This window comes from Micropterus salmoides, unplaced genomic scaffold, assembly GCF_014851395.1.
Source record: "Micropterus salmoides isolate LMB-PRFRI ecotype aquatic unplaced genomic scaffold, ASM1485139v1 Ms_hic_scaffold_13, whole genome shotgun sequence".
Classification (NCBI taxonomy): Eukaryota; Metazoa; Chordata; class Actinopteri; order Centrarchiformes; family Centrarchidae; genus Micropterus; species Micropterus salmoides.
The window spans coordinates 23,939,667-23,958,518 of record NW_024040374.1 but is presented as its reverse complement, the minus strand read 5'-3'; the positions used below and the strand labels follow the sequence as shown (position 1 = coordinate 23,958,518).

Here is an 18,852-nt window from a genome sequence, read left to right as displayed (position 1 = left end):
AATAAGAATAAATGTGATTATGTGCCGCTTTTTTAAATACTCAAAGACACTTTACAGGGGGAAAGTTAAAAGTAATTAGTTAAAAGAGAAAAAGAAAAGAATAAGTAGGGGAGAGAGGGAAAGGATTTTAACCCGGGGATTGCAGTCTTGAAAAATTGGATTTTGAGGGCCTGTTGGGAGATGGGATGGAGTTAGCCTGTCAGGTGTGGCTAGGGAGGGAGCAAAAATAAAGGCTGAGTCACCCCGAGAGGATGTCAGAGAGGTAGGGAAGTGCCAGGTTGTTTAAGGTTTTGTAGGTGATTAGTAGAAGTATAAAGTGGATCCAGACTGTATTTAACTGGGAGCCAGTGGAGGATCTGAAGGAAGGGGGTGATGTGGTCTCTGCGACCGATTAGTAATAGAGTAATCGTTTCAGCTGTACTTGTACCTGTACTACTAAAATGTTGGGCATGTTCATTAATAACAAAACATATTTCATAAACTCTTCATATAAAGCAGTCAGATAAGTGTAGTGAAGTAATAAGTGCAATATTTCCCTCTGAGATGTTGTGGAGTAGAAGTATAATGTGGCTTGAGAAGAAAATACTACATGTTTTAAAATTAAAAATCAGGGAGGGTGTGGTAAGCTTTCCAGACCTCTGTGTTAGAAGCATACATTTGCTGCTAACATAACACACCCGAATGAATGAAGGCGGCGTGGAATAAAAAAAAAAAAAGGGGAGGATACCTGTGGTTCTACCACATCAATTTTGATTTCACGTGACAGTGTTTCCGCAAGTAATGTGCCACTCAGCAAAAATATTTACTAAGAAAACAAAACCGCTATTCCCTGCTGTTTGATGTGTTAAATTAGTAAGTAAAATAAACAAAATACAGTTATAGGGTATTAATATAGTTTTTTTAATTCATTTTTTAAAAGCTTAAAAAAAAAAAAACTATATTTGTGTAAATATTTTCAACAAGAGAAAATATTACTGAAACCACAACTGAAAATTGCAGATCATCAACATCAACTACAGTGCAAAAGGGCCCCTGTGAACTATAAATGAAAACAAAAGCTGTTATATTTGACTGTTTGTTAACTGTAAATTAAAACATTGGCTTTTATGTTTATTTTAATTTAATATTGAACAGGGAAACTTGCTTTAAATAAATAAAATGCTTTAATGTGATGATTGTCATTTTCTTCATATAATTATTAGAACCGTGTGAGCACGGGATCAGGATGTACGGGCGTATGAAATCAGTTTTAAATTTCTCCAAAATCCTGTGTTTTCAGGTTTATTTATTATTATTTAAGCACATTTTGCCATCAGAAACAGTGGGTAATCATGTGGTGGATGAATACAATTTCAACAATTGAATAAAAAAAATTTTAAATTGTATTATGAATTTGATATATCATGCATATAGAAATATAATACTATTTAACAAGGGACAATTCACAGTAAGTGTATTGCAACACTAGGACATTAAAATACTATTTAATAGGGGACAATTCACAATACATGCATTGTGAATTGTCCTATTAAACAGGTTATTACTTGACCACTGACTGCTTCTTCCTATTGATCTTCTGCAGGACAGCCTCGAACACACGGTATCAGTGGGTCTGGCGGAGGTTACTCTAACGTGGGCAATGCTCCTCCTTGTTTACAAAGCTTGACCGGACGCAGCTTTTTAATTTTTTCCACACAGAATATCTGACTCTGCCCATACAGCCTCGAAGTCTTCAACGAGCAGGCGTCTTGCATCTGCAGATGTGGTTGCAGTTCTGAGAGTTTGTTGAAGTAATGAGCTCTTGGTAGTGCGAAGACTCTCCTTGATGTGACTGGGTGTGTGTGTGTGTGTGTGTGTGTGTGTGTGTGTGTGTGTGTGTGTGTGTGTGTGTGCTGAGCCCTGCCCCTGGTGAAAAACCGGTAACAGAGAGAGCAGACGGCAGAAGCTGTACCCGTAAATGACACTAAAGTTTAGGGTTTTTTTCTGTTTGTTTGGCTTAGTGCTTATAATGCCAGGGAAAACCCAGATTTTTAAAAATGCATCCCCATTTTGACAGATTCCTCGATATTCCGGGTTTTACAGTTGATTAAATTTTTATTCTCTAATTCCATGACTGTTTTCTGCAACTGGAAATCATAGGGCCCTAAGGATGGTACCACTTCTGCCTCATGTCAGGAAAACCCCTGATGATATAGTACATTTTCTGGACAATCAAGTGAGAAACTGTTTACGGTAAATATCAATACCTGACCAACAAAAGGTACATCATCTCATTGACGCAAACCTGTAAAATATCCAGTACTGCACTGAAGCAGTCCTGCTCCTGTTACTTTGCAAAATAATGGCCAAATGGAACTAGAGAAATTTAAGGGAGAATCAGATTGTAAGCAAATGTATATTGTCATATTGTCTGCTCTGAGAGTTTGACAACATCATAGAGTATGGTCTAGACCTGCTCTTTTAGGAAAAGCGCTGTGAGATATCTGTTGTTGAGATTTGGCGCTATATAAATAAAACTGAATTTAATTGAACACTTGACGACTCAAAAATGATGACAGAATTGAATCAATATCTCTGAGACACAGTCTTTAAAAGAATACTCCGGTGCTTTAGTATCCCATAAAGTTATCAGGACCCACAAGTGACAGATAAACGAATGGTCAGACTTAGAGCAGCAGAAGCCAAAACCGTAGATCTAGCATAGTTTAAGCTCTAAAAAAATCCTGAATCCTACATTTTTTCATTAAAACCTCCTAGTGAATGCCCATGTCTTTCAAACCCCATGCACCCACTTTGTAATGCTTCTTTCTGTAATAAACTTGTAGTCTTCCAAGGCCACGCCGAGAAAATAACCCTTGATGACATAATCACGGTTATTTTCTCACACTTCAGCAAGCTCATTCACAGCCACATACGGGTTTGAGCAGCACTCACCAGGACTGGTAAACTGACCTTTATGTACAAAACTGCTGGAATTCCCCTTTAACAAAGGAAGTGCTTATTGCAGGGACATTGTTTTACCATTAGTTTGCAGTACATTTTCATTTACCTTACAGCATTAGAATCTCTCTGAGCTTTTAATACTGTTTTCTTTTGTGATCTGACAAACATGTTTGTCAAAGGCCTAACCATGACTTGACACGATTATACTGTTTCAACTGTGTGGTGCCACGCCCTCACTAAACAGGACTAGTTCTGGTCTAGTGAGCTGACTGACTGAGAATGGTAAGTGAGAGTGAAGGAGAGAGAGTAAAAACTGGTATCAGAATTAGAAAGAAAGTGGACCGTTTAGTCAACAGAAAAGGAAATCATTCATACAATCACCCCACACACCCACTGTAGGATGTCTGAAAACACTCATGTCTTAGTAGAAAGGTGATGATTAAGTGTGAGAGGAGACAGTAGGGTGGACAGATACTTGCCCTGCATTAGGAAGGTGCTCAGCAGCTGGTCTGTGGCCACAGGCTTAATCTCTGTTCGCAGGTTGACGTATCGCCCTACAACTAGAGGTGCTCTCCTGAACCCCAGGATCCTGCAGAGAGGACATGATACCAGTACATTATTACGCAGGGGTCCTGCCCCATTTACAGATCAGTGAGGACAAAATGTCAGACACTCCAACAATGCTGCTCACACACCTGTCCAGGTGAAAAGCAGCCACCTCTGCATTGTGTCTGTCGTAGCCTGCGTATGGCTCGCCTTCCACCACGTAGTCTCGGTTATATCTGAGGACGGGTGGAGAGGACAATAATAAGAATGCTGAATCACTCTTAAGCATAAATAACAGGTGTGTAATCCAAGTATTATTAACAGGTCTGACCTCTTGGGTTTGAAGACCACTTTCTGACCCCCGTCCAGCACCAGCAGGGCTTTGAGCTGAGTGCCCTTATAGCCCACATCGGCCCGTTCTATCCTGGCTGTACTGAGGGAGGTGAGCACCGCAGCCAGCTCTGGGGTCTCCTCAGGGTACACCTCTCTCGGGCCCACCCACTGGCTGGCTATCTCCCACGGAGACTGGAGGGTGTGGGTAAGGCGAGCTCCCCGGGACAGAGAGAGGCCGGCCTCCATCTGTTAAGAGGTGGGTGATAAAAACATTGTGTGTAATAATATGGATATATACACTCGCACTGCAGGGTTTGATTTTAAACTAGCCAGAGCCAATTAAGAGTGTTTTGCATCCCGTTTTATTAATCTCCCACATGACAGCACTGTTATTATATATCTTATAAACAAAAGGTCAAGATGAAAATAGTTGACTGGCACCCTGACCTTGCGAAACGCTCTGAGGTCCCGTCTGCTGGCAGCGGAGCCCTCGCCTCCATCCAGCAGGAAAATCTTGGCCAGGCCCAGCAGGAGGAGCACGGCACACAGCACCACCATGCGCTGTTTGAGCTTCATCTCCACACCGACCGGCCCCGACCACTCTCCTCCTCACCCAACGTTGTATTAGTGTGTGTGTGTGTCCCCCAGAAGTGAGTCCCCCTCACCCTTGATGCATGGCCCCCGCAACTCCTAGTCACCCTCCCGCCCACCTGACCCCGTCAGACTAACTCTTCTGAAGGACGGGGGCTTTGCTGCCTTTCTCCTGGAGCTTCGGTCTGACTCAAACAGGCCTCCACCTGGAGGGAGAGAAACAGATATGAGAGAAGGCTGGGAGGAAAGAGGTGGGAGCGGAGAGTGAGAGATGTACTGATGAGAACATGTACTGTCAATAATATATGGAGAGAAAACTGATTGATTTGCCACCCCCCTCTCGCTTGTTACCCCCGCAGGGCAGACGATGACCCAGTACTGCAGCACGGCTGAAGCCGGTCCAGCATATGTAACTACATCAGGACGACACAGTCCTGATGTAGTTACATATGCTGATGTCCTCTGGTCTGTGCAAATGTCCATACATTTAAAGGTACGCTACACTGCAAATCTTGTACTGTGTGCAAAGATGAACAGCAAAGTTTACTTTGGCTGTTAACTGTGTGTGCTGCAAAGGGCAGGGCTGTGTTAAAAGTTGTTGGGCCACATTTCCAGCTTTCTAACTTCCCTGTTTCAGGTAGCTGATGACACCCCCTCTGTCTTTATCAACCCTGCTGGTTTCCAATGTTGAGGTGATGGACATCTAGTCCTGCTGTGGTGCAGAAGGGGGTCAGATGAGGTGGTGGACCTGGCAGCAGCACAGCCCTCACTCTATCTTGACGGTCTAACCTTGCAAAAGAGAAATGGCCTGATCCTCCTCTAATTACACAGTCCCGTGTTGAATTCACCTTTCTGCTAAAGCTTGACACATTTACAAAATTAACTGAAACGCAGGGCCTTAACGTTACATGCCATCTTTGCGCGTTGTCGGCTTTTGGTCAAGGCAGTCAAATTAACTGCCACTCTGCTGCCGTTAATAGCGCCAACGAACACAGCGTAACGTTATCAAACCTGTGACATAACGACGACAAGCTAGTCAGCAGCAGGCTAACACACTCTAGACAACGTTTCAGCTGGTTTTTCCACACAGCTCAGTCCACACAGGTCTGGCCACGCATGCAGTCGCTTCTTCCACACAATCGGTCTTTCACGATGCTGCTGCCGTTTTTTTCTTTTTTCCCAAAACACCAGTGAGAAAACGGCTGTCCAGCACCGACCGCATAAACACACCTATAAACCCGCTCAATGATGGCTCTACCTAGCTAGACGCCTTCTACGACTGTTATTCCTGCGTTGTTTGTTTTATCGTTTCGCCATATCTGCAACATGGTCACATCTCTCACGGCAGGGTTAGTTAGCTGCCTATCAAACCGCTGTACACCTTACTGTGTAGGTTAGCTAACGTTAAAGCACCCAGCTAGCTACACTAACGCTACGTATACACTAGTCTGTTGTTTTTACTGGCTACAAGCGGACTTACCGTGTGGCCATATGCCGTTCACCACAGACGAAGTAGCTTCCAAGTGTCTTTAAAGTCATGCGATATTAGAGTTACATATATTAAATTGTCCTGATGCAAAAAATCACGATGGTTCATGATTTTCTCAATCCCCCCGGTAGCTCCCTCTCCTCCGCCCTTTTCCTTCGAGTCCTTCTCTGGCCTTCCGTGTCCACTTCCGAAACACTTCCTCCTCCTGCAAGTGCTCCGGATAGCCACCAGGTGGCAGTGGCGCACTATGAGAACGTACTTACAAGGACGCGTAACAAGATAGAAAAAATAACTAAAATACGTACTTTACCACTGTGGTTCCCTTTTTTTATTTTTTAACTTGCGACCCCTTAAAACAAAGCTCTGTCTAACTATCTATATGCATGTCAACATATTATGACCAGTCAAAGGCAGACTATTCCTTTTCAGTCTTCTTTCTCTTATTACAAAAAAGTAGGCCTAGTAAAAGCCTAACAATGTATTTTATTCTGTAATTCACGAGAAAAGTAGCAGTTATTTTCTGCTTTCTTCTCCTGTTCAAATCCCACAACCCCACAGATTTATCTTGCAACACCTTTGTCTAATCTGATATTTAACTAATATGAGTTTTTGTTTAAAATACAAATGAGTAAAAAAACAAAACACCAGTAGCCCCTTAAAAATTGTACTCAACAGGAAAAAACAAAACATTGTTACATATTATGTTTACTAAATAAATCTAGTTTATGTGGCAAAAATGTGAAATTACAAAAGTAATGTTTCCTTCACTTGCTGGCTGGCCAATCAATCTAAATGAACCCACAGCTGTTCATTTCGTTAGTAGTAAAAAAACATCTGTACTGTGATGGATGTGACTGTAACTGCAGCCTAGTGAAGTAATGCTTCATTATGATAAATTACTGACTGAAAAAAAACAAGCCGACACAATTACTGTAACTGGACTTAATGTTGGCCAATTTCAAGAATCTACATTTTTGGATAATATTTTGGGAAAAGGAGCAATACTAATAAAGAAAGTAAGCTGACTCTGCAGGAGAAATCCCCTCTGGCAACTTTCATCAAGAGTTACAGTAGCTCTCTGTCATCCCTAGTGCTCTGCAACAACTTAAAAAGCGGCTTGAAAAATGCTGGAACTGATTATCAGTCTTCGAGTAGTATTGAGCCATGTAATGCAACCGTGGTTCAATATACACTCACAAGCACTCATCCGTCCACTCATTCCTAGCCCCTCCATATCCCACATTCACAATCGCACACAATCTTCCCCAGAACAATGAGTATGAAACTGATTTGTGGAGTAAAAAAGGGCAGAGTGTTTATTTGTTCTCATATTTCACACCAATCAGCGCATCACTCAGCAGTGAGGTCACCGCGCTCGCCACAGTCATGACACGGGCAGACAAAGTTAGACACACACAGAGCCAGGTAAAAGGTGAAGGTCAAAGGTCATTTATACATCACCGTCGTCACCTCCTCGAACTTGAACGACGCTTGTTGATGTCCTTGGTAAACAGTGAGTGATGCCTGTCCAGCGCACAGGCGGCACAGATTCACATTGATTCTACTTCACCACTGAATCGGAGGACAAACACATTGTGTAACCACACCGAAAACACTTTTTCTCGTAGAAATCCTTCGTCTCGACTGTCATGACCACTAAAAAGAATTAATTCAAAAGAAAGATCCACTCAAAACAGTTGATACAGGGTAAAAGTGTGCATTTGTAGACAGTATGAGCAATTTAAAGGAAACAACATGATCTCTCACCACAGGAAGGGGGAATTTTCAAGCATGGCATCAAGTTTCTTTGTAATAACCAAAAATCATCTTAAATGAGGAGCGCCTGCCATTTGAATTTTCCACTCTCATCCCAAAAGAGATGTTCATGGGGTCATTATGTTACTAGTTATTGGCCTTGAAATTCAAGAAACGAGTCGACAAAATCCCACAATACATCCCCAACTGAAACATGTGTTTCCGGTATTGACCATACACTGTACAGAAACGATAAAAATGAAAATCTTGTAAACTCAGATTACAGTGTGGAAAAACTCAGCATGATCTGGGAACAATTGTTAAACCCAAATTGATTTAAACAACCCCCCCAGACTACTTAGATATAAAACTGTAACTCAGGAATCCCCCCAAATGGTTAATTTGACTTTCTTGGTTCTCAATTAACATCAGATAAATAGATAGAAGAGAAATGTGATGGGGATGCTGTCTGTCTGCTTTGTGTTATTTACATCTCAGCTACTTCTGTTTACAGCCTTTTCTTCTGAGTTTTTGAGACAGCATCAATTCTTGTGTAACTGCAGCAACTTGTCGGTATATTTGAAGTGACGGCAGATTCAGCTCGTCTGAATATTTATGTGAAGACCGACCACCATATGTCGATAGACACAGGTAAAAGGGTCTCTATATCCCCCCAAACTCTGCCTCACCAGTTCACTTATTTCATTCACAGATCCTCTTTGTCCCCAGCAGTGATGGCAGCCTCGAGGGACTGGCTCGAATTACTATGTTTTTAAAAAAGAAAAAAGTAGAGAAGTACGCACAGGCTAACAAATGCACTCACACACTTACAGTAACTGCAGAATTACATACGCCCGTCTTTGGCATCCTCATTCATTCTTCCACAGGCTCATCTGCTACCATCTCTCCTTTAGTTAATATACAAAAGGACTGAACTTCTCTATATGGGCACTAAATCTCAGTTTGCTGTTGTTCGCCTGACTTGTATATTGTGTTGAGGACAGTTTTAACACCTCTATCGAGTGGATAGTGGCATGGAGAAAGGGGCTGACTGAAGCACATTAGAAGGTGCTGCGAGCACAGATGTGTTCACCTCTCCATCCTAACTCTGAGCTTATTAATATACCCTATTGATGGCCTGGACATTAGTTTCCAAACACTGTAACACATTTCCTAAGGTTTAAAGAGTAGGAGCATTAAAGTGATTGCGGCTTTAGGCAAAAGATTGTGTAAACATACAATGTAAACAGATGTTCTAAGAAGGTGGATTAGAATTTAATGAATATAACTGAGCGAAAAGCATTGTCATCTCATTCATCCTGATCAGGTTTGTTCATTTGGATGCGATTTGCTCCCAGCCAAAAAAACAAACACATAGCAATAGTCTATTTGTGGCGCTCTTAAACATGCCAGTGCATCTGATTCCGCTGCAGCTTCCTAACGTCTCTTCAATCTGAAGACAAAAACGGTGACGTTACAGCACTTGGCACTAATTATAACCTAGGGGCTTGTGCTATTTCAAATCAGATGTAATACGGTTAGGGCCTAAAATTGAGCTGAGTCCTGGTTAACAGAATAAGGGGCATAAAAAATAAAATAAAAATAAATAGAAAAAATAAAATAAAATTCACATGTGCATAATATATTCAAAATAACTGCTCCAAAACAAGAGAGACAAACAAAAACCACAAAAATGCTAACATTCAAATGTAACAGACAAAGCTACAATGACGTGCGATCATCTACTACATGGTAATACTGTGAACTGCACCATCTCCCCCCCCCCCAAAAAAAGGACAAAAATAAAACAACTAACAATACAAAACAACAATATCAACAAATAAGATTTAAAATAGACTCTGTATGGCTCCAGGTAGCTTTGAATGTCTGCTCCACACCAGAGGCTCTAACCATATTAAGCAACAAGAAGAGAGGAGATCGAATCCTGCTTTATGAGTTCTTGCTGCTCTCTCTCTCGGACTCTTTCACAGTTTCATGTCTTTAGTGTTTAGTATGTTTGTGAGTCTGGTGAACCAAGCGTCATTTTTCTGAGCTGACGGCAGCCGACAGAGAGCGGACACAACACTGGAGAACGCAAAAATACAGGCTTGTAAAAAGGAGTAACTCTCGTCTAGCCATCCGTGAACACGTCTTAGCTTAAGATTCTGGGATTATCGTACCTATGTGGAACACAGACAAGATTCCTATCATTTAAGCACACATTCACCCTCCCACTCCCCCGCCCCTCCTGATCCACAATAGGGCTGGCTTAGTTCTGTAATAAAAACTAGACACATTCAGGAAGTGTGTGAATTGTTCCTGCTGGAATTGATTGCGAATCAGAGCCCTTAACGTTTATGACAATGTGATCAAATAGGCCTGTTTGTGTGTGTGTGTGTGTGTGTGTGTGTGTGTGTGAATGTCATGTAAATAATCCTGTGACTCCAAGCCAACTCAAGTGAATGAAGAGACCAACAACTGAAAGAGTGAGTAAGTAAAAAAAAAAAAAAAGAAAAAAAAAAGTGTTCTTCAAACCCTCCAAAGTCCAGTGGGTAAGTCAGATGTGAGTGTGAGTGTGTGTGTGTGTGTTGTGATTGTGTGTCCAGCCGATTAAAAGGTGGGAATCTTGCATTCGAGCATTGCGGGGGACACAAATAAAAATAGTTAACCCCTTTAAAGAAGAAGAAGAAGGAGAGGGTTATTACTGTCCATCCAAAGGACAGTCTGCCTGCGAGAGAGGAAAGGAGAGGTCGCATGGATCCACTGAAGTGTTGAAAGGTAAAAAAAAAAAAAAAAGACACAGAGCAAATGGGAGACGAGCGCAGTGGTGCAGGTCCTTAATTCAGTAGTCAGTACATCCGACATCCACTTTTAACCACACACACACATTTTTCTCTGACATATGCAAGCACACACACGCAACACACACACACACACACACACACACACACACACACACACACACTCTCTCTCTCTCTCTCTCTCTCTCTCTCTGGGTACTGGTTAAGGCAGTGGTGGCAGGTGAGGCTGCAGTGAGGCCAGGGGCTAGAATCGGAGAATCAGCGGTCAGGGCTCATGGCAGTGAAAGCTCCCACTACTGAGTCACAACTCCTCCTCATCCTCCTCGTCTGTGTCCTCATCCCTCTCTCCTTTGCTCAGTCACACTCCTCAGCATCAGGTCACTCGAATGACATCAGATTGGCTGGCACCTGTGGAAAAAAAGGTATATGAAATGTAAGGCACAGTGTGTGTGTGTGTGTGTGTGTGTGTGTGTGTGTGTGTGTGTGTGTGTGTGTGTGTGTGTGGGCGCACGCAAGTGTTTCTGCGGCTCCATACCTGTTGCCTATTGCTCTGACAGGCAGCACTCAGATGTTTGAACCACAGCAAAGCGTTCATTCTGTTCCCTGCCTGGTACTTGTAGGTGTTACCTAGGCGACAGAGACAAACAGCGTGAGATGCCAAGTCTCTCTTTTCCACCAGTTTCTCCCAGCACTCTGGAAAGATGGCTGAAGCCTCACTTGACTTTGGCCCGCCCAGTAAAATAAAAACAAAGCCACAGCGGAAAAGTTCAGGACAGAGGCAAGTGAAATGTGCGTGTCTGTGTGTGTGAACATGAAATATGCTAGATATTTAGATATGACTAGGATGCAGTCACAAACTTAAGCTGACAGTTTGATCAGGTGTTTGGTGAGATGGACACAATCTGAACTTGTGCGTGTGTGAATGTGCACAGGTGACATCACTATTCAAACCAAACTCCACTGACCCAGTTCACCTTTTTACTGCATCCGTTTTCAGAGAGATGACTTCATGACTCTGTTTTGCTTGGGGGGGGGGGGGGGGGGGGGGGGGGGGGCACTCACCGTGCTCGGAGTCTGTCAGCAAGAAGACATCAGGATGCTCGGGATCGTCAGCCATCATGGCCATTAGACCCACCACACACACGCTCTTACTGGAGGTCGACTTGAACTGGGCAGAGGACAAGTGGAAACACGGTTCATTTTCTTTCTCATGATGACTCTGTTGCCTTTTAATGCTACTTTAAAATAAAGGTTAGCACAAGCTGTGTGTGTGTTGCCTGTGAGCCTGCATGTGCACACCACAAGGGTCTCATTAGCCTGTGAGTGACACATAGGATTGCAGTGATGTCATTGGTCTCATTATTCAATGAGTGCTACCATCTGTCTGTCCCCCCCCAATGCACCAGAGCCCATCCAGTCCACACCACACACACACTTTCTTTGAGTTCTTATTGTCCCTTACCTACGCTCTCCTAGCTCATGTAGTTTCAGTAAACGTTCCTGTCAAACTCTTCACACACAAACCCAACACCTGGCCAGATACTCTGAACACGCTCCGCTTGTTTTTTAATTAAGTAAAAAAATGTGCAGCTTTTTTTCCCCCTCTGCATCTTTTCCTGTGCATACAATGTAAAAAAACACATGAAGAGGAATCAAGTGTTTCTCCACTTAGTTCATTCTCTAAGTTCATATGCTAAACCTTCTCAGAGTGAGTAAGTAATGGCTATCATGTGTCGTCTCCTTGTAAAACAGTGTGTTTTGGGGTCATTTGGTGCATTTACTCTCAACTTCTATCAACAACTGCAGTTCACCTGGAAGAGGTCTGAGACTTCCAGGTGTCTTGGTGCTGTTAATGTCCTCACCTCGCTAAACAAACAAATATCCTGATTTTTTTTTTGAAAAAACAAATATTTCGTCTGCTGAAATAAATCTGTAGCATCACTACTGCCAATGTTCAACAGAGGATACCGGATGGACCAGTGTGGCTGTTTGTGTGACGTACATGTTTTCTCTCAGTGGCCTTCAGGGACTTGGCAGGGTAGTAGTAGAGCTGGGCTCCGCAAAGAGCGACCCAGTATTTGGTCCATGACGCCACCTGGAGGCACAAAAGTGAAATCTAATAGTCAACTCCACTTCAGCCTGATGCTACAGAACTTCAGATTCTTCAATCAGATTCTTATAAAGAATAAACTCAAAGACCTTTACTGGGACAGATAAAGAGACAAAATCAGCAAGTTAGAGACAGAGAGATGAATCCCATGGAAGAAGACGTTTGGGCAAATAAAAAGTCTTTACTTGTATGTGCTTGGTTGGATTAATGGAGGATAAGTGTGCAAAATTGGCATCTTGTTCAATAAACACTGGAAGATTTTAAGACTAATACAAGGAAAATAAAAATGTTATTACATGAAGGAAAGGCATGTGAAAGAAAAAGGGACCAAGTGAACCCACTAATTAATACTCCTGGGGTGGAGAGATTTCGCCTGACTACGTGGCCAGATTGGGAAACATTTTTTAAGACCATGTCAATCTTATAAATAACTCACACTGGCTGTGATAGGTTTAAGTTACTTTGACTTCATAAAGAGCTCCAGATTTATTTCTAGCCAAAACAGAAAAAGGATAAAACGTGTTTTGGGGAAGAGTTTCTCATTATCTGAATTGAGGATCTAAAGACAGAGGGTGTCATACACTGTACAGATTGTAAAGCCCCTTGAGGCAAATTTGTGATATTGGGCCATATATATATATAAACTATTCGAATTGCAATGAGCGCAAGGAACAGACAGAAACACACAGAAACAGGAATTGTTCTGCAGATTAAGGAGTCTCTGAGGTCCTATCTTCGCTCTGCAGACAGCCTTTATAGCCCATCTGCTCCTGTATAGTGAGTAAGTATATGTGTATGAACAGTATATGGGCACATGCAAGTGTATGGTTATATATGAGTCCGTGTGGGTTCTCACGGTTGGTTTCTTGCCCTCCTTGAGCACAGTCTTCCGCCTCAGCACCCCCTGCACTGTGACTGCTCCGGGATACAAGTGAACTGCAAGCTCCTCTGACTCGGCAGAGCTACAACAGGACAAAGACAAACATTACAAGCTATATACGCAAACAAACACACAGGAAAGCATGCACGCACACATACCAGATCAACTCAAGAGATGAACTAGTAGTAAAGGCAGACGCAATCTGCAAAGCCACCTTCAACTCTGCCTCAGTAAAGTACTTTGATTTTAAAACTGCATCTATTTCTGTCTTGCTTTCACAGAATTGAGCTTCACAGATATGAATCTTAACACTGGTATCTGTAGAAGGAAGAGCAGAGACGGACAAGGTGGTGTGCAGATTGTGTCTGTCTGGAGGATCAGAGCAGGAAGCCCAGTGCAGGAGCCCAGTGAAGCCTGGTGAGAGAGAGAGAGAGAGAGAGAGAGAGAGAGAGAGAGAGAGAGAGAGAGAGAGAGAGAGAGAGAGAGAGAGAGAGAGAGAGAGCGACCCATCCCTAACCACAAGACACACTTAATATGCAAAGTCCATGAGAATTGGCTTTAATAATCCCGAAAAGTCTGTTCCTCTCTACCTCAGGAATGAGGATGTAACAGTTTGTTTCCAGTGACACATGGAAACTCATTTTTCGCTCCAAGCTGTGAAATATCTTGGAAACTTATCACAAGAAGAAGTCTAGGTGGACTATGAGCTCTATGTGACTGTGTGAGTGTCAGGCAGACATGCAAGAAATTTAAGAAAGCAAAAGGTAGATTACAGACTGATGGTAAGCAGCAAAAGATGAACAATCATGACCCCATACAGATCCTTTGCCCTTCACCTGGTTCGTGATCTCACACAACACACACACACACACACACACACACACACACACACACACACACACGATTCCCACCACATGATTATCCCAGCACTACACACACTCTAAGCACCAGCACACAGCAGCCTCTGGCAGGGCCTGAGGGGCGTGAAGTGAGGATAAGAGAGGGTTTGGTTGAGGTCTGGTTGGTTCCGGTGTGTACCTGCTGGGCCTCAGGACTCCTCTGTAGGGGATGCGGGCCACACGGGTCACTGGGCCCAGAGAGTGATAGAACCGAGTCCTGTTCAGAATAGGATAAGACAGGATAGAATAGGGGGGCACGGGACACTGTTAAGGCTGTGTGGGTGTTTTTTTTTTTGTTGTTTTTGTTTTTCCCTTCAAACTGCATGGGTTAGAACTGGATGGAGGAGCAGTTATTTGGTTAGATAAGTTACTGATGAATGTGTGTTCACAGGGTCATTCAATAGTTTGAAGAAATGGTGTTTTGGAAAGAAGGTTAAGATGATTTTCAGGCCAGTTGATTCTTGAGCTGTGAATCTTTATTTCAGAACTAGTGAGTGTGGGCACTTGTTGGCACAGTGGGACTACTGGTTTGGGGATTAAATATTAAGCATACAATTCAGGCTGCTGGAGAAGCAGAAGCATCTGGGAGCAGCGGTGGAGGGATGAGGCACGACAGCCCTGGCTGCAAGTATAAGGGAGGCCCGGCATGGCACTTGTGTGTTGGGTTTTAATGGCAGATCATTTCGCATAGCTGCGTCTTGAGGCCAGAGCTCTGAAAATTATACAATCACATCTGGGATGAAGGAAATTTTATGATCTTACATGTGGATGGGATGAAAAAGCACAGCAGACGTATTAACCTTACCTCTCAAACGCTGGCCAAGACACCTCTTCACTGAGCTCAGAGCCCTCGCTGCTCCCTGTAAACACATCCACAAACGGTATCATTGAAGATGCAAACTGTGTGTCGTGGTAATAAATACACATGTGTACGTCATACCAAGTGAAATACCGCTGGACAGAGTCGAGCTCTCGGCTTGGCCCCTGGTGGGACTGTGGCTCTCCATCACACTGTCGTCCAACAGGTGGCGAGAACCGGCGTTGGGGAACGTCGCACTTTTAAACTCTACTGTGTTCATCTTATGGATGAAACTATGTGGACGCAGAACACAGCAGACAGCAGGGACAGAAAGATAAGGAGAGAACGAAAAAGAAACAGGTTAGTATTTTTTGTTTTATAAATTTTGTATGATTTTCAGACCATCATCTATGAAAGGATTAATTCATTATTGAATGGTGACAATTTTGTTTTGACACAAAATAAAAACTAAAACTGACTTGTAACCCAGGCTGTGGCACTTCCTGTGTCCGTACGGCAGCAGGTTCCTGGGGGAGGGCGGCGTGGCCGGGACTTTGGCTCCTTCAGCTGCTACCGTACATTTACGGCCACAGAGAGGAGATGCTGACGCTTCCTGGCCTGTAAGGGAAGGACACATTTATAGACAAGGAAGAATGTAAAGAAAAGGGAGATGATAAACATGTTTGCTACATTTAACAACCAACTTACCGACAAGATCCTCTTTGGAGGCGTTTGCTCGTGGTGTGCTGGTGCCTGGCTCAATCTTCTGTGACAACCTAAATAAACAAGTGTTAAATCCGTCAGTTCAATATCATCCTCTACTCCTCTCTCATCACAATAAGTAATTATTATGAAGATGGAATGTTTTTAGACGAGCACAATGCCCAGCAAAAAACTAAGAAACAAAATGTTCTTCAGAAATTATGAGGCGAAAGCAGTTGCTGCTTTTATCTACAGCATATTATTAGGTTTTGTTTCTTACTTGTAATTGTCGTCCTCCACAAACTTCTGCAGCTCCTCAATATACCTGACTGAGTTGAGATACTTCTGTACATGAGGCAACACTGGTATATCTGAAAGAGGGAAGATAATGACAAACATTACAAGAGATATACGTGTTCTTGTGATCCCATGTTACTAAAACTGCCAACATATCTAGGCTATAAAGTATGTCTGGAGTGAGGACAATTTACTAATAATGTGAAACTTCATCCATTATTACAGGAAATTGTCCTCCAGAGAGCTCAAGCGCAGGTCAGCTACAAAGCAGCAGCCAGACTGTTGCTAGGTAATAGCTCATGGAGAGGAAAAAAAATACTGTGCAAGTATGCTGTAGCACTCTTCAACCCAGGGATACATAATTTCTATTCCGTGTAAAAACTACTTGTGAGTCTACAAGTCATTCGCTAGAGGATCTGTAATAAAAAGCAAGAACAGCTACAGACTTCCCTCCAGCTTTTATACTGACTCCTTCCTCTGTGTTCCACGTAAAGGACTTAATCAAATCTCAGAGTACAGTACAGACTTAGGAGTTTAGTTGCTGCTGACATGATACTTTAGCTATGTGGAAGTTGGCCTTGATCCTGTAGATTTTCCTACCCATATACCACATACTGCCATCCCATGAATGTGTGGCGGTGTGTATCTGAACTCACCGTAGGTGCAGGATCTCTGCAGGTCCGATATGATTCTGAGAATGTTGTTCATCAGGTTTGATCTCTGTTCGTTCTCCAGTATGCTGCCCGTGGAGGGGTAGGCTGAGTCTATGTACGTCAGATCAGACAGGTACATCCCTGAAATAAAGCAGCAGGCAGAAGAGGATGCAACACGTTACATCAAAGCAGGAGAAACACACAGCCCTCCTTCCCTCACGCTCTCATCCTTTAGTGAGGACAGCGTCCCTCTGTTGGAAGTGTTATTTTAAACACCAGTGGGGAATACAAGGCTTCTCCTGCCCGCTCATTAGAAAGCAAACACGTAGACACAAACAAGGCTGGACATCGTAACAGGGCCAGATTTCCTTGGGTGCATGATGCAAGTGAATTTATTGGTGTGAACACCAGCTGGTAATCGTAGAGTGCTTGAGTGATATGACAGACAGGAATAAGAACTCTGCATAAACTGTCCTATTTGCATATATTTTATTCAAGTTTCAAACAGAGAGCGAAACGAGTGCCTGGAGTGGATGACTAATCTTCTCTTCAGCCTTTCCAACTCAAGGCCACCCCTCTCTCCCTCCCAGGCTCCCTCAATCCTTGCCTGTTTTTGGCAGACTTGGAGCAGAGCTGAGATTTTCAGCCTCTCATTACATAAATATTAACATTAAGAGACAGACCCAGAAGCAGCTTCCCACATTGTGGAAATGGAGATTAACAAACTTCAGTGAACTGATGGTGTGCCTTTCCTTACATTCTCCTCTTTCCTCCTCCTCTCTCTCTCTCTTGCTCAATGTTTCTTTCACACGCCAGCGTCGAGATTGAGTGCAGATGTAAGAGAAGTTATCACACAGTAGACTACATGACCCCCCCCACACACACACACTTCCCCCGCGCACACACACACACACAATTTCCTTGGAAAATAGTGTTATATTCACAGATGCGTGCAAATACACATGTAGCACTGAGCATGCTAAATACAGATGTACAAATAAGCAACAACTGCAGGACCACATCCAGTAGATAAAAAGCACAAAACCTCGTCTTCAGGATACCATGCACAAACACAAACACAACACCATCTGATTAGAATCAGGGAGAGGGATGGGGGCTGTGAGCAGGAGTAGTAGTTCACAAGTGTTTGGAGACACAGCTGTAAGGGGGAAAGTGAGAGATGGCGAGGAAGAGGAGGATGAGAGGGATTCTGAAGGCTTAACCGCTGTGGATGCTCTTCTGAGAGCATGTCAGAGATAACCGCAGTTAGTCATGCATAAATCCATCCTGCCTGGGACGCCCACAGACAGATGCATGCTCATGTAAGGACCTGTGGTGTGTGTTTACATACAGCAAAACGTATGTCAGAGTATCAAGTTAGAAAACTAAGGGTAGGAGGGGAGAAGTGTAAAGTAAGGAGAAAACTCCATTTTTCTATCTGCTATTTCACCACACATGCAAAAATAAACATCTGTCTGTGTCTCACAAACCTAAAAGACATCAAAAGTAAATGACAGCGTTTATAAGGAGCAAGCAAAGACCGGACAAGCTCAAATTACACCTGGAGCAAGGATTTTGTTTTATCTGCCTTCCTTTTTCTCCTGCCCTTACAGCTGAAGCTCTACAGGAAGCTGCACAGAAACCTCAGCAGCATTACAATCAGCTCTTCTCGCCGCTAAAGGAGAAAGTGAAAGGGGAGGGGAATTGTGGGTTGTAACGAAAGAAGAAGAGGTCAAAGCAGCTCGCGTCTGTGCCTTAGACTCAGCAAGAACACTTCTGGATTCAAACAGGTCTTCTTTTCTTTCACTCGACTCTGTCCTTCTATATAAAGACCCATGAAGGTCACTGTTGAGGATGGGAAACTCAATGAGGCAGCCCTGTTATTCTCCTTTTTTTGTCTTTTTTTCCCCCATCAGGGTGACATCAGAGGCAGGCTGGGCCACTCCCCCAAAAAAGAGAGAGAGGGAGGGGAAAAAAAGGCAATCTCCAACTCCCACACCCTCATCCCCCTCCCCCCCCTCTCTTCCTCCTTCCCTTCCCTCTGCTAGTCTCCC

General features: G+C 43.2%; 2 protein-coding genes across 11 annotated transcripts in view; both read right to left on the bottom strand.

The window, feature by feature from the left end:
• fam20b (FAM20B glycosaminoglycan xylosylkinase) overlaps positions 1–6,091 on the bottom strand; it is a 32,739-nt gene extending 26,648 nt beyond the window's left edge. The window contains exons 1-5 of one of the 2 annotated variants that reach the window (XM_038716383.1): positions 5,894–6,091; positions 4,270–4,619; positions 3,821–4,068; positions 3,639–3,725; positions 3,423–3,532 (exon numbers count right to left, since the gene is read on the bottom strand). In XM_038716383.1, coding sequence (XP_038572311.1) covers positions 3,423–3,532; positions 3,639–3,725; positions 3,821–4,068; positions 4,270–4,398 — 574 coding nt within the window. In that variant the 5' untranslated portion in view covers positions 4,399–4,619; positions 5,894–6,091. The remainder of the gene's footprint in view (positions 1–3,422; positions 3,533–3,638; positions 3,726–3,820; positions 4,069–4,269; positions 4,620–5,893) is intronic. The other variant, XM_038716382.1, reaches the window with a different exon arrangement.
• A 1,100-nt stretch (positions 6,092–7,191) lies between these two features.
• The window catches only part of ralgps2 (Ral GEF with PH domain and SH3 binding motif 2), a 76,652-nt gene continuing 64,991 nt past the window's right edge, over positions 7,192–18,852 (bottom strand). For 4 of the 9 annotated variants that reach the window (XM_038716374.1, XM_038716372.1, XM_038716370.1 and 1 more), the window contains 12 exons: positions 16,802–16,939; positions 16,129–16,219; positions 15,855–15,922; positions 15,626–15,764; positions 15,288–15,439; positions 15,153–15,207; positions 14,487–14,564; positions 13,425–13,530; positions 12,461–12,553; positions 11,521–11,626; positions 10,994–11,085; positions 7,192–10,866 (listed from right to left, as the gene is read on the bottom strand). In XM_038716374.1, the coding sequence (XP_038572302.1) occupies positions 10,837–10,866; positions 10,994–11,085; positions 11,521–11,626; positions 12,461–12,553; positions 13,425–13,530; positions 14,487–14,564; positions 15,153–15,207; positions 15,288–15,439; positions 15,626–15,764; positions 15,855–15,922; positions 16,129–16,219; positions 16,802–16,939 (1,148 nt within the window). In that variant the 3' untranslated portion in view covers positions 7,192–10,836. The other 5 variants (XM_038716375.1, XM_038716377.1, XM_038716376.1 and 2 more) reach the window with 5 other exon arrangements.